General features: G+C 34.3%; 2 protein-coding genes and 1 long non-coding RNA gene across 3 annotated transcripts in view; all 3 read right to left on the bottom strand.

The window, feature by feature from the left end:
• Positions 1-460: 460 nt before the first annotated feature.
• On the bottom strand, positions 461-3,136 carry LOC111391190. Its single transcript, XR_002702076.1, has 2 exons — positions 853-3,136; positions 461-750 (listed from the first exon to the last, which is right to left on the bottom strand). It is a non-coding gene; the product is annotated as an uncharacterized LOC111391190 (long non-coding RNA).
• Positions 3,137-3,921: 785 nt separating this feature from the next.
• On the bottom strand, positions 3,922-12,265 carry LOC111391165. Its single transcript, XM_023016312.1, has 2 exons — positions 12,088-12,265; positions 3,922-5,332 (listed from the first exon to the last, which is right to left on the bottom strand). Exons 1-2 carry the CDS (start codon positions 12,263-12,265, stop codon positions 5,001-5,003), a joined length of 510 nt encoding a protein of 169 aa, XP_022872080.1. The 3' UTR covers positions 3,922-5,000.
• A 533-nt stretch (positions 12,266-12,798) lies between these two features.
• Positions 12,799-15,152, bottom strand: part of LOC111391164 (stomatal closure-related actin-binding protein 2-like) — an 11,604-nt gene continuing 9,250 nt past the window's right edge. Inside the window, exons 2-7 of the mRNA XM_023016311.1 lie at positions 14,812-15,060; positions 14,440-14,556; positions 14,206-14,264; positions 13,916-14,050; positions 13,300-13,449; positions 12,799-13,092 (exon numbers count right to left, since the gene is read on the bottom strand). Coding sequence (XP_022872079.1) covers positions 13,054-13,092; positions 13,300-13,449; positions 13,916-14,050; positions 14,206-14,264; positions 14,440-14,556; positions 14,812-15,060 — 749 coding nt within the window. The 3' untranslated portion in view covers positions 12,799-13,053. The remainder of the gene's footprint in view (positions 13,093-13,299; positions 13,450-13,915; positions 14,051-14,205; positions 14,265-14,439; positions 14,557-14,811; positions 15,061-15,152) is intronic.

Below are 15,152 nucleotides of genomic sequence, written 5' to 3'. Positions count from 1 at the left end.
GAATTGTGATTTTGATTTTATGCATTTGCCTTAGCGCGTGTGATACACTCTTCTGTGGGAGTTTGGGTAAGTTAACGGGAATGTTATTGGGATTAGGGAAAATGTAGTAATGATCTCTGGATTTGTAGGCAAGGTAAAAGGCCAAAAGCGGAGAGAAAGTAGGGAAAGTGAAGGAAAATGTCAAGACACTGTTGACTTTTCGTGTAATAATTTATTAACTTTTAGGATGAATAAAATTAAATTCCAAATAATAAGTAACTGGTTTGGGCCAAGTTATTTAAAAATTTATTTTTAACCACATTTTTTCAATAAATTAATTTTTACATGTAAATCAATCTTTTTTCTACATTTTAACCACACATTCTCAAAATATATATTGACAATTTGATTGAATAAAAAATAATATTTTAATAATTTTTAATGTTAGACGAAGATAGGCGATGTTTGTGAAAAACAAAGATTGAAAATAGTTTAGCACTTGTTGGTTGGGTTCGTCGGCCGCTTATACATTTCTAGAAACTTTTACGAAAACATTCAACTACGGTGGTGCTAATTGAGAAAATTCGAAAATTTAAATATTAACAACATATTACAATGCAACCAAAACCGCTTGTTTATTAATCCCAAATGTTGAAAACGATTCAGCAGATCCCAAAGAATGATCCTCTGAAAAAATGAAGCTTTTTTCTCACTCGGTGGTAGGAGTGCAGCAGCTCGAGTATTTTCCATAGTTCATCTTCAGGTTGTGATCTGCAGCCACCGGATGGAACACTCCCTGATCCATATTATCAAACAAACATGAGTTAGTTCTAAGGAAGGGAGGGGCTTGTATAATAATCGAATCACACTTACATAAGTTGCAGTTTAAGAGTCGCATTCCAGAAGGGAGCTCTCTAAACTGCTGAGGCAGCTCGGGACGAAATAGACCGCATACGAGTTATTTTACTTAATCAAGTCTAGAAATCTTATTAACCTTACTCAAGTTGAAGAATACTTACATCAGAATCTCAAGCGCAAGAGGAATACATATAATGTCGGAACTGTTAAGTTCCATTCCAATTCACTGAGAATTCGTTTTCCATACACAAGATCTGCTGGTTAGAAAATGATTTGTCTGAGATGCACACTAAATCATTAACCTGCAAAAGAATGATCATATTTAAGGTTGTGAAGGCACACTTGAGTACATTACAACGAATTTTTGTCGACCTCGGGAACCCAAATTTCTTCATATCTAGAAGCTATAAGCATAGCATTGATGCCCCCACCAACTGCAGTTCCCTCCTTAATGTAGTCTTCATAGCAAGATATCGATCAAGAATGTTGATTGTCAGGCAAAGAGTGCTCTCATTCTTTCATTTATCTCAGGTTGTGAATCAATGTGATCGTTAACTCGGTTCTCATTCTGGGTTCTTTCATTTATCTCAGGTTGTGAATCAATGTGATCGTTAACTCGGTTCTCATTCTGGTCATTAATTATTTCCATCGGATACAGGACAAATAAAGTTATGGAGAAACCAAAATACGAACCAGTATAATATGTATGTATACCTCAACAGACTTATAAAACTTGTATATTTCTTCGACATATTCAACATACACATCTGCGGCATCTATAGCTATTTGCTCCTTCGGTTTCTTACTCAGGCCACAAGCAGCCTGCATATTGGAACGAGACAACCACAGCAATAAAAACACTAAGCCTCGTTCTTTATTAATTTAGGGCTGTCTGAAGAAAGAAGATGCTAAATAGTAAAATTTAAAGGCAACCGCGCAAAAAGTCAATGTCAAAGTTGGAGCTTTTTTCTTCAATGACCCTTCTCCAGCCTTTTCCTGTTTCATCGGCTCTGCTTTCTTAACAACTTCTTCAGTATCAGGACTAATGTTGATAATCTCTTCGGGTTTTTTGGTTTTGACATTGTCTTTCTTCTGAGCCTTATCTTTCTCAACAATTTCTTCAGTATCTGGACTAACTTTAATAATCTCCCCGGGCTTTTTCGGTTTGATAGTGGCTTTCTGATTAGGTAGAGAGCTCCATTTGTCATAGCTTCCTTCTTGTTTTCAGCTGCTGCTTCCTGTGCATTAACAACAAAACATGAAAATCAAATACTAACCAATATAAGAGACAAACGCATTAACTGTGAGATAATTTCTCCGGTGGAAATTTCTCCGGCAGATTCTATGGATGAAAGTGCATGATACCATTTGGCAAAAATCTAAGCTCAACGATACAAACCACGTTGGTGGTGAGGTTGAAGAAGACTTGAGTCGGTTGGTTCGGGTTTTGTAAACTTTGAAAATTTATTTTTCGCATTGTAGTTGTAATAATTATTGTATACTACATTATAAAACTCTACAAATGGTATCAAAACTTAGGCTAGTGATAAAAAGTGTTTCAAGAACCTGAAAATCGGATTGGAAGTTGAAGAGGCTTGGGTTTGGTCAAAAACAAGGTCACCCAAATCTTTAAACTCATTTTCTGGACGATCGACAGTGGAGGCGACAGTGGTGGTGTTGGTTTTCAGTTTGATGCATTGTGGAAGCAAATATAGCCTTGGTGGTGGAAGCTAAAAAAGAGAACTTTTTCGTTGGCAACTCGATGGTGTTTCCTAGGTTGCAACAGCTCGAATTTTCAAGTTCTAACACGCCCCCTTGAATTTACAATTGTGACATTTACTTCTTGTGATATCATCGTGTGTCATCTAGAAAAGCAAATATACATCCATTGGTTTTTTTGCAAAACATTGTTTGCTACCATGGGCTTCTCAATTTGAATTATTGCAATTTAATGGTAAAGGAATAATCCTTTTGGAAGAAAAAAAATAAAAGCTATTTGTCGAGTTTATAATGTAGCGTACATTTACAACTACAATGGGAACATAAACTATCAAAGTGTAAAAATCGAACCAATCGACCTAAAGCTTCTTCATATTTGTGCCACACCAGATCATGTACCGTCATTCACGAAAATGGCAATGGATAATCGAGAGAACCGCTGGAAGCGACCAAGAATATCACCGGACAAATGAACTCTCCCATTTAGTTCCTCTCTATATTCTTACCAACACCACATCCAAGTGAAAACAAGTCTTGCAATTATAAAGTCAAAACCATTTGAATTCAAATTCAAATATTGTACTATGCCAAATCACAATATCCATTAGTGTGATCTTACCATTCGCAAGTACTTTTGTTCCAATATCCATTAGTGTGATACCTCACCTCAATATTTATAAGGTAACTATGTTTTTAGCCACATGTAACTTCTTTTTTAAATTGCAATAATCCCATGCAAAGTCAGAATATATCTCTTGTGCTCTAACTTCTTTTTTAAATCCCCCCTTTTAATCTTAACAGTTGTTTGGGTACAGTCCAATGAAGTTTACCTAGATTCATAAACCTACTTAAGAAACTAACTCCATAGCAAGATTCAGTCTCATGGTAATCATAGAATACATTACAGATTTAATGGCATTGGCATATGAAACATTAAAAAGTTTTTCATCTTTATGATTTTAATTTTACGAGAACTAGCAAGCAACATGTATTGTTAACAATAAATAAATTTCACAGTCTACTTTAGAGTTATTGAAATAAATTCACTCTCTTAAAATTAATTTTAAGCACGTAAGCATCAAATCTTTTATACTTATTGCCTAGGACTCTACTTAAAACCATAAAGGACTTTTTAAGCAAGCACGCAAGTTTAGATTTCCCCTTCACCTCGAACCCTTGAGGTTGAAACATGTAAATCAATTCATCTAAAAAATGCCGTCTTAACATGTAGTTGCTTCGACTCCCAATCATACTGGACAACTAAGACTAACTCAATCGTACTTGATAACCTGCTAACCTAATAGATTTGATCTCCTCTCTTATGGCCTTTTACAATGATTCACCTTTTAATTCTTTAGTTTTTCAACTCTCATTTTTGTCTAGAGACTGGATCTCCTCTTTCATAGTCTTTATCCAATTTTCAGATTTTTTATCCATTGTTGATAACCATTCAAGGAAAGTTTAGGAATATGAAACTTTTAGGAAGTTCAATTCCAAGTTGAAAATCTAATGGGGAAGAATGCGAATTTGATGCATGTTTGTATTTCAGTAACTCTAAAGTAGGCTGTGAAGTTTATCTATTGTTATAAGTGGATGACATGTGACTTGCTACCTCTAGCAAAGCTGAAATCATAAAAATGAAAAACTTTTGAAAATTGAAATTTGACATGAAAGACTTAGGAAGACAAGAAAAGTCTTGGCATTAAAAAGAATAGGACTAAAAATCTTGGAATGAAATTTGATAAGTCTATCAATGTACCATGCACAATGCCCTAAAACTGAAGAAGAAATGCATGAAATGAGTAATGTTTTTTATGCTAATGTCATTGGGTCTATTATGTAGAACTTTATAAAATATATGTAGATTCTGACCTTGCAGTGGATAAAGATCAGAGAAAATGTATTACCTCTTACTTCTTCACTTTAGGTGATAATTGTAACACTTGGAAATCATAGTTGTAATCTACAGTTACCCTCTCCAATATTGAAGCAAAATATGTTGCATTAATTGAAGTTAAAAAAGACTATGGCTAAAAGGCCTTCTATGTAAATTAAACTTCTTAAATGATAATGCTATGATTTTTACTCATAGTCAAAGTTCATTGATTTTGTGTAAAAATTCTGTTTATCTTGAACGTTCTAAGCATGTTGGGGTGAAAGATAGCTTCTTGGTTAATTGACTGAGCTAAAGTGAGATATGATGATGAAATAAGACCATACTAAGGATATCACTTGTAATCGGAGAATTTGGCGATAGATTATATGTGATCCAATGTGAAGATTTATGAGGTGAATCACTTAAATCCACTTGGCACAAGATTATTGGCCTGGAGTGTTTGGCAATGATTGTGCTAGTTTGGTATAATTGTGGACTATAGATTAAATCCAATTGTTACTTTCTATCATCTAGTCATATCACATGCCATTGGTTTTGAATTTTGAATTCAAATGATTTTGCCTCTATAATTATGCTTATTCACTTGTTTCACTTCGACGTGGCAAAAACACAAGAAAGAGAGAGCATAGAGAGGAAACCAAGTGGAAAAAAATAATTTCGCTGGTGGAAATTCTTGGTGGCCTCTGGCAGATTCTTTTCTTGGTATATCCATTGTCGAATCCGTGGACGAAAGTGCATGATTCGGTGTGGAGACCTTAGGGACTAGCTTTCCCTCAACCCCAGGAATCGTAACCTGATTACCAATGTCAATAAGTGCAGGACGATTCTTTCTTTCTGCTGCCACGTTCTTCTGCTTAATGCCCCCGAGAACAGCCTTCCCTATTAAATTTATCACAAGAAATACAGATTAAATAAGGAAAAATTATCAGGAAATAAATCCCTGGTATGTAGTTTGTTTGAAAACCAGAAGAATCCAAAGAAAAGTTCAAATTTCAATCCAATGTGAGTAGTTCAAATCGAAAATAATGATCAGACAATGAAAATCGTATAAAATTTTGATTTAAAAAAAAACGTGAAAACTCACCTTAAAAGAAAATTTTAAAATACTCGCGATAATTGATCGTTTCTATTATCTCAAACATGGAGAAGTGACAAATTATAAAAGAAAATAAATAATAAAACAAATCAAAGGGGTACAGCATGTTGGAATAATAACTAGTTGCAGTAATGTTCAGAATAATAAAATGCAGAAATATAAGACTTATCGTCTGATCGAGTCTCGTGATAGCACGATATCCTAAAGTGAAATTGCCCGTCGATAATTACTGTGACCTCCGTGGACAATCACTCTCAAGATACAATGATCGTTAACCACTTGTGCAGCAATCACAAATGATTTTTTCAGAACTCTCAGTTGTACTCCAAAATATATGTAAAAACCCGAGTATAAGAAAATCAGAATATGAAAATGAAGTATTGATACAAGAGAATTTTTCTATTTTCTTTTTGTGTGAATTTTTTCCAAAACGAGATATGGGTTTATATAGGCAGGATATAAGTAACAGTCTCCAACATGATCAGAGATTGATATAGAATTTTAATGACTGAATAGTAGGTATTTTAATGACTGTTAGTGAGTTTTTACAAAAACAAACAGTCGGAAAATACTGACTCGTTTTACCCATTAAATAATAATAAAAAAATTATTTTAGTCAAAGAAGCCCAAGAGCCCAAAGCCCCAATCAAAATATTTTAATATTTGCCTGGGGAGTGATTCGAACCCTGACGTCCCATACAAATGCCACATTTCCCACCACTTTGGCACTTTACCTAATTTAATTATTTCTTTCACATTTTATTTTTATACCATAAATATATAACAATCCCCTACATGAAAGAAATAAGATAAATGAAAATATTACTCTGGAGTACGGTAGAAATCATGCAGGTTTAGGTGTCTATCGACTTGAACATTGACTTTGTATATTCTATCGAGCTTACTAATTCTAGAGTGAACTATGTCTTGAACTCTACAATTATAGTTGCAAACTGAGACAATAGAACACACACACGATTTCTAGAACAGTGATTGAGTTCTCGCGGTTGTGTTCATTTCGGTCGTGAACTTTCCCAGTTTCTTTGAGTGCTCTAGAGAATTCGCCTCAATTCTCATAAGAAGCGGCCCCACTTCCACACTCAAATATGTGCTACTATCAAGGATGCACTGTATCTAAACACTCCACTGAATATCAGCTATAGTAAGCATTAAGAGCATTAGCTCATCCTCTAATCAATACAGTTGGTACTACGCATCATAGGGAGGGGTTTGGAATAAATCCAATGTAGTACCCCCACAGACTACTCCAATAACTTTGTTGTCCCATTGAACCTTGACCATGGGATCTCCAATTGCAAGGTTGGGTTTCCATTATAAGTGATCTAATAAGTAATAGGCTTTAGCCCCATCCCCCTCGATGTTTGTTGAATTAGCTCTCTAGCCAATCCTTTGGTTAATGGGTCAGCAATGTTATCACTTGACTTCACATAGTCAATAGCCATAATCCCATCCTTAAGCAGCTGACGCACAGTATTGTGCCTCCTACGAATATGTCTAGACTTTCCATTGTAGGATGAATTTTGAGCTCTTGAAATAGTTGTTTGACTGTCACAATATATTGAAATAGTTGGAAATGGTTTGGACCACAAAGGAACATCCATAAGAAAATTCCTTAACCATTCAGCCTCCTCACCTGCCTTATCTAAAGCTATGAACTCAGATTTCATAGTAGATCTAGCAATGCATGTTTGCTTAGTGGATTTCCAGGAGACAGCACCGCCTACTAATGTAAATACATATCCACTTGTAGATTTACTTTCATTGGTATCGAAAATCCAATTAGCATCACAATATCCCTCAAGTATAGCAGGGAACCAGTCTAGAGTGTATCTCAAATACCTCAAGACTCGAATGAGAGCATCCCAATGTTCACTGTTAGGATTACTAGTATACCTGCTAAGTTTACTGACATCATATGCTATATCAAGTCTTGTACAGTTCATGAGATACATGAGACTGCCGATTACTTTAGCATACTCTAAAGCGGAAACACTAGGACCTGAATGTTTTTTCAAATGACGGCTTGCATCATAAGGTGTTTTAGCAGGAATACAGTTGTATTGATTAAACTTCTTAAGCACCTTTTCTACATAATGTGATTGGGTCAAAATAATTCCTTCAAAATGTTTTACTATTTTGATTTCTAGAATAATATCAGCAACACCCAAATCTTTCATTTCGAAGTGCTTGTTCAGAAACTATTTAGTTTTATTAACCACATCTAAACTAGTTCCCATAATCAGCATATCATCAACATATAAGCAAATTATCACACCACAATTATTTTCAAATTTGCTATATATGCATTTATCTGCTTCATTTATCACATATCCACTTGATGTCAAAACTGTATCAAATTTTTCGTGCCATTGCTTAGGAGCTTGTTTAAGGCCATAAATGGATTTTTTAAGTCTACATACTTTATCCTCAAGGCCTTCTACAACAAATCCTTCAGGCTGATCCATATAAATCTCCTCTTCTAAGTCTTCATTTAAAAATACAGTCTTGACATCCATTTAATGTATAATAAATAAGATCATACAGTGAGGCAATTGCAATTAACATCCTAATAGAGGTAATCCTAGTAACGGGTGAATAAATATCAAAGAAGTCAACTCCTTTTTGTTTATAGCCTTTAACTACAAGTCTTGCTTTATATTTATCAATTGAACCATCAGGTTTAAGTTTTTTTATTAAACAACCATTTATACCCAATTGTCTTACATTCTTGAGGTAAGTCCACTAACTTCCAAGTATTATTAGACACAATTGAATCATATTCACTATTTACAGCTTCCTTCCAAAATATAGAATCTGGTGAAAACATAGCTTCACCAAAAGTACTAGGATCATCCTCTACTAAGTAGGTTATAAAGTCAGGTCCTAGGTCTTTTGCTTCTCCTCATTTCAGCTTCTTCTAATTCAGATGGCTTCTCTCTAACACTAGGAGGAATACTAAAAGAACTGTTTGGTCCTTCAGACCTTTCTTTAAACGAAAATCTATTTTCAAAAAATTCAGCATCTCTAGTTTCAACTATTGTGTTCTTTTCAATTAAATTATTTTTTAGAGTCAATAACTAAAAATCTGGAGGCATTCCTATGAAAAGCATAGCCTATAAAAACACAATCAACAGTTTTCGGACCAAGTTTAGTTCTCTTAGGTGTTGGAATAGAAGTTTTAGTTAAACACCCCCACACTTAAGGTATTTATATGAAGGTGTTCTATCCTTCCATATTTTATAAGGAGATTTATTATTTTTCTTACTAGGAATTCTGTTAAGAATATAACATGCAGTAAGAAGTGTTTCCCCCCACATGTTAAAAGGTAATTCAGAAGAGCTTAGCATTGTATGACCATATCCTTAAGTGTTCCATTTTTCCTTTCAACTACACCATTAGATTGAAGAGAATAAGGTGGAGTAGTCTCATGAATAATGCCATTCTCAATACAAAATTTATCAAAATCTCATGTATAATTTATCAAAATCTCCTATATATTCTCCTTCCCTATCAGATCTTAAAATTTTAATGATTTTGTCTAGCTGATTTTCTACTTCAGTTTTATATAAAATAAATTTTGAATAGCTTTCATCCTTACTCTTAAGTAGATAAATATAACAATATCGAGAATAATCATCAATGAAAGTTACGAAATATTTATTTTCACCACGAGTAACATATCCTTTTAAGTCACATAAATTAGAATGTATCAAACTTAAAACCGAAGTAGTCCTATCAACACGTGAAAATGGTTTTCTAGAATATTTAGATTCAACACACGTTTCACATTCTGAATTTGAACAATCATCGATTTTAGGAATGTTTCCCAAAGTCATTAATTTTTTAATGGAAGTTTTATTAACATGTCCAAGTCTAGTATGCCACAAATTATAAGAATCCAACAAGTAAACGAAAGAGATAGATGCTTTATTATTAATCACAGAGATATTGAGTTTAAACAGACTCTCATCTGCATACCCTTTCCCAACAAAGGAACCGCCCTTAGACAGTACAATTTGACCACTTTCAAATACAATCTTAAAACCCTTTTTGACTAAAATAGATCAAGACACTAGATTTTTCCTAATATCAGGTACATAAAGGACATCCTTCAAATTAAGAATATTTCCAGAAGTAATCTAAGCATCACATTTCCTTTCCCCTCGATTTTGGAGGAGGAAGCATTCCCCATGAACAAACATTCTCCATCACTAGCGGGAGTGAATGAAGAGAATGCACATCTTGTGCAGAAAATATGCTTGGTAGCTCCAGAATCTACCCACCAGTCTATCATGTTGCTTACTAGATTCACTTTTGTCACCATAGCAGAGAAATTCCCATCCTCTACCACATGTGCCTGATGCTTCACAGCTTTTCCTTTCCTATTTCTGCAATCCTATGCAAGGTGATCTGGTTTACCACAAATAAAACAGTCACCATAAATTTTATTCTTAAACTGGGGTTTAGACCGATTGTTCTTTCCTACAAATTGCTTTCCCTTATTTCTACCTTTAAAATTCTGACCCCTTATAAAATTTTCAACTGATTTCTTATTTCCAGAACTTCCTTCAGTAAGATTAGCCTTGGTATCAACGTCTGGCCTTTCTTTACGTTTTGCCATTCTCTTGTCCTCTTCAATTCTAATCTTAATAATCAAATCCTCTAAAAATATTTCTTTTCTCTTATACTTCAAACTATTTTTATACTCTTTTCAAGAAGGTGGCAATTTTTCAATTATAGTTGACACTTGAAAGCCCTCACAGATTTTATATCCTTCAGCAATAATTTCATGAATTATAATCTGCAATTCTTCAACTTGACAGACCACAGTTTTAACATAATTCATTTTAAAATCTAAAAACTTTCCCACAATAAATTTCTTGGTTCCAGCATCTTCTGTAACATATTTATTTTCTAATGAATTCCATAACTCTTTTGCAGATTTACACGAGTAGTAAACATCATATAGATCTAACATCAAACAATTCAGAATATAATTCTTGCACATATAATCCTTATGTTCCCAATTAGCTAAATCCTCTGTTTCCTTATCAGTAGGATTATCAACAATTGCAACAACGGGTTTATCTGATTCAATAGCATCAACGACTTTAAGTGTTGGCAAATGAAAGAAGAACTTTTACTATTATTCATTTTTAATAAACGAATTTTTTTAAATTCTTTTGGAACCCCCTTTTCCCCATAGAGATATTGAATAGAAAGGGGTATTTTGTTTGCCACTGTACTTTTGAGGTGCCAAACCTTCCCGTCGATGTGAGCTCTTGGGGAAGATCAGCCTGTTATCCCTAGAGTAACTTTTATCCATTGAGCGACGGCCCTTCCACTCGGCACCGTCGGCTCCCATTTCGAGTCAAGAGATATATAAATAGACACATCCCATTGCACTGATCGGGGGCGTTCGTAGTGACTGAGGGGGTCGAAGACCAAGAAGTGAGTTATTTATACCAAGCCTTGACCCCTGTTATATTGAAGTCATATCTAGTATTCAGAGTTTGCCTCGATTTGGTATCAAATAAAATCGCAGTTTCATTTACCATCTCTTGAAATTCTTTCCATAAAATAACTCAGACTTTTCAGAATACTTAGGAACAGATATATCTACGGCAGACATGGCAACTAATTATAAAGATAATTTCACTTTAGATTGTTGGAATAATAACTAGTTGCAGTAATGTTCAGAATAATAAAATGCAGAAATATAAGGCTTATTGTCTGATCGAGTCTCGTGATAGCAAAATGTCTTAAAGTGAAATTGCCCGTCGATAATTGTTGTGACCTCCGTGGACAATCACTCCTAGGATACAACGATCGTAAACCACTTGTGCAGCAATCACGAATGATTTTTCCAAAACTCTCAGTTTACTCCAGAATATATGTAAAAATCCGAGTATAAGAAAATCAGAATATGAAAATGAAGAATTGATACAAGAGGATTTTTCTATTTTCTTTTTGTGTTTATTTTTTCCAAAACGAAATATGGGTTTATATAGGCAGGATAGAAGTAACAGTCTCCACCATGATCAGAGATTAATTCAGAATTTTAATGATTGAGTAGTGGGTATTTTAATGACTGTTAGTAGGTTGTTATAAAAACAAACAGTCAGAAAATACTGGCTAGTTTTGCCCATTATATAATAATAATAAAATATTTATTTTAGTCAAGGAAACCCAAGAGCTCAAGGCCCCAATTAAAACATTTTAATATCTGCGTGGGGAGTGATTCGAACCCCTGACATCCTACACAAATAACACATTTCCCACCACTTTGACACTTTATCTAATTTGATTATTTCTTTCACATTTTATTTTTATACCATAAATATATAACAATACAATCAAAGATCAAGAAATTACAAATCAAGATAAACAACTAAAATCCCAAAATATCAGAAGCCCAGAAATACAAAGAATCAGATCATATATTAGGCAAGAAAAATTTAATGTGTGAGAGGTTTTGGATAATTATATGCGTATCCTCCAATTATGTTTAAAATACCTCTGTTTTCCTGTTGATTCATCAGTCTTGAAGCCATTACAAAACCTTGGAAATCTTCTTTAAATCCTTTCTTCTTTGCCTCTCCCGAAGGATATTCTTCAATTCCCTCTCTCCCTCTCTCTGTGAAAAATACTGGAATTCTGATTATTGTGCTCTTGATCAATATTTTAAAAACCATCTCGACATTGATGAACATAAAGTGCTTGTTTAATAGAGATTTTGATAATTAGTTTTTTGACCGCTAAAGATAAAGTGGGTAATATCCGTGAGGGAAAAATTCAAAAATAATGACTGGAATAGTGAAATAACAGTAAAAAAAAATTAATTTTAATTGGCTTAAAGTCTAAACCAAACAAGCTCAAAGATTCAAAGGTTGAATCGCAATTGAATGAAAACATTCTCAACTTCGATGAAAAGATAAGGTAGTAGTTGGTTTGTATTTTCATTTTCCATTTTCATTTTCAAAACGATTTTTAGTTTTCCCCCGAAAACGGCCTATTTTCCGCATTTTGAGCGTTTCGATATTTATAACTGAAAACGTTGAAAATGATAAAAAGTCGTTTTGCGTTTAACGACGAACCTAACACGTTTTCCACGTTTTTGAAAACGAAAAATGAAAAATGGGCTGAAAACGACAAACCAACCACGACCTAAAGTTTTGAAAGTTGAATCGGTAAAAAATATCAAAATATAAAATAAAACAAAATTTATAATGCATTAGTGGGTTTACAAGGAAATTGGTTCTCGTGTGAATCGGTAGACTCTTAGCACTATTTGATATTTTTAACTTTTTTTTTTTCCCCAATTTTTTTTACATATATTTTGATTGAACAGGTTTAGTTTTCGCAGTATTAATATTTACAACTACTAGCAAATCGCCAATGGACACCATCAGGTGAAAAATGGTAAAACCATGCCTAGAACAGATGCAACTTGTTTGACACTCGAAACATTTCACTGCAATCTTTACAATAAGATATCATCGTCTGGACCAGCAAGCAAGACCTGTCAAAATGAGCCCTTCTGTTAAAATAAGTTATTTTCTTTACTAGTAAGAAAAAGTAACACATCCAGAAACAATAAATATTCATAAAAATAAGTTTTAAGTTACTTTTAAACTTAGCCAGTCTCCGAAAAACTAGATGTTTTCAGGTGAGTGGGAGAGTATACATTATTATGGTAGCTAAAATTAAAGAAGCAAAACTAACTCACGTTGCAGTCGAGTGCATTCTTCCTGGTAAGAATAAGGGCTCCATTTCTTTCCCGTTCGGATTCAAAAACTAGAACGAAGGAATATCCTTTTCTAGCTTGCCAAAATATTGACTTTGCTGCAAAGTTGCCTCCTCCTCTGAATCCACATAGCTGAGACAAATATCCCCAAAACCAGGTTGTTATTGCATTTCTTCTACGTATAGCAAAAATTCCAAAAAGAATACAAATTCAGGTTGTCTGAATCACTGAACAGAATAGCAAATCTTTGTGAAAACAATCCAAGAATTGTGACACCCAAATATTTGTGAATAACTTATCCCATCGACTGCAGATTGAAGTATATTCGGCACTTGTACTTTTGTATTAGGTCTCCATAGTTCCTACTTCTGTGAGTGGGCGAAAGAGATAGATAAAGGGTGTCAGGTCTCCCATTGTAATACTTCTTCATGGTTATAGTAAAAATTTTTAGGAACGAGTGGATGTAGCCCTCACATTGAAGGTGAAACAGTACAGATATATGTTTTCTTATTCGTTCCTCATTTTCTTTTCTCATTTTATTGTTGCTCTTGGAGTGATGAGTCTGCGGTATGGAGAGTAAAATGTTATTCATTGATACCTGCATAGACCCAGAGTACGACTCTCTGGCCTTCGTCATCCATCCTTTACTGAGCTTTATCCTAGTTTTGCTGACGTGAAATAAGTGCACTGAATGCGACGAATAATTCCGTCCATTCATCTGGAAGATAACCACCTGCAACACAAAATATGCTAGGATTACATCAACACGAACTATTTTCAAGCTTGGTTTTCCATTAAGTAGCGCGATTCCAATTCCAACCTCTGTTTTGTCCAATTTTTGTTATAAAAAATTGGTATAAAATTCAGAACAAATGATGAATCACATACATTGAAGTCATTGTTTGGCTTTTGTAAAATAGTCTCCACATAGCACCCCAAGTCAGCAGCTGTCAAAAAGAAACATCAATTAGACAGTTTTCAATTTATTCTTAGGATTAAGAAGAACAATGCTAAAACTAGCATAAAAAGCTACACTTCACTTGGAAACAATCACATCGGGAACTTCTCTATTCAAACTGATTCTCTATTTTGATACTTGTATAGATATTGTAATTTATGAACCTTGATCTATAGGACCTGAAGTTGTTACTGAGACCTTTTGGCCATTTGAAACAATATCAACCTGAAGAACTCGTCCAACGTCGATGGGCTCTGGAGCATAAACAAACTTGTTGGCACCTGGCACAGCAAATTGCGTATATGCCGAGATCAAAACGTATGAAGAAGACTGTAACAGAAGACAACATATAGTGGCGAATAGAAATTGAAAGTAGGAAACAAGAAAGAGAGAAAACCAAAAGAAAAGGATCTCAAGTGGAACGGTAATTTAAGCAAATAAATATATAGCTCTATTTATGCCTAGTTGTAATCATTGGAATTCTGAAAAACAAATAATTAGATTAAACTGTAAGCTCCAAAAGGAAGAATCGATACCTGAAACAGGTTCCCTGCGGCTGCACTGAGAAGACAAACGATACCATTGAATCGAACATTTTGAAAGCTCAGTTGCTTCATCCGAGCAGGACTGAATTCTTAAAGTTGAACCTAGTATTTTAGAACCAATTAACTGATACAACGGGGATTTGTTTTCCTCAATTCTCTTGCTCAGTGCCAACTGTAGATGATGAGGACAAAAATCTTGGATACAGCTGAACAAGTTAAACTGTAAATGTCCTACATATGCTTGTCACTGTAAGAATTGAGTGACTCTCTTAGGAAGAGATGGTTTTGGACAAATTGGTTATAAAAACTGAGAGCCAAATGAAACACAAGTC

Source organism: Olea europaea, unplaced genomic scaffold, assembly GCF_002742605.1.
Source record: "Olea europaea var. sylvestris unplaced genomic scaffold, O_europaea_v1 scaffold760, whole genome shotgun sequence".
NCBI lineage: Eukaryota > Viridiplantae > Streptophyta > Magnoliopsida > Lamiales > Oleaceae > Olea > Olea europaea.
Note: the sequence above shows the minus strand (reverse complement) of the source record. Positions and strands in the feature narration are given on the sequence as shown.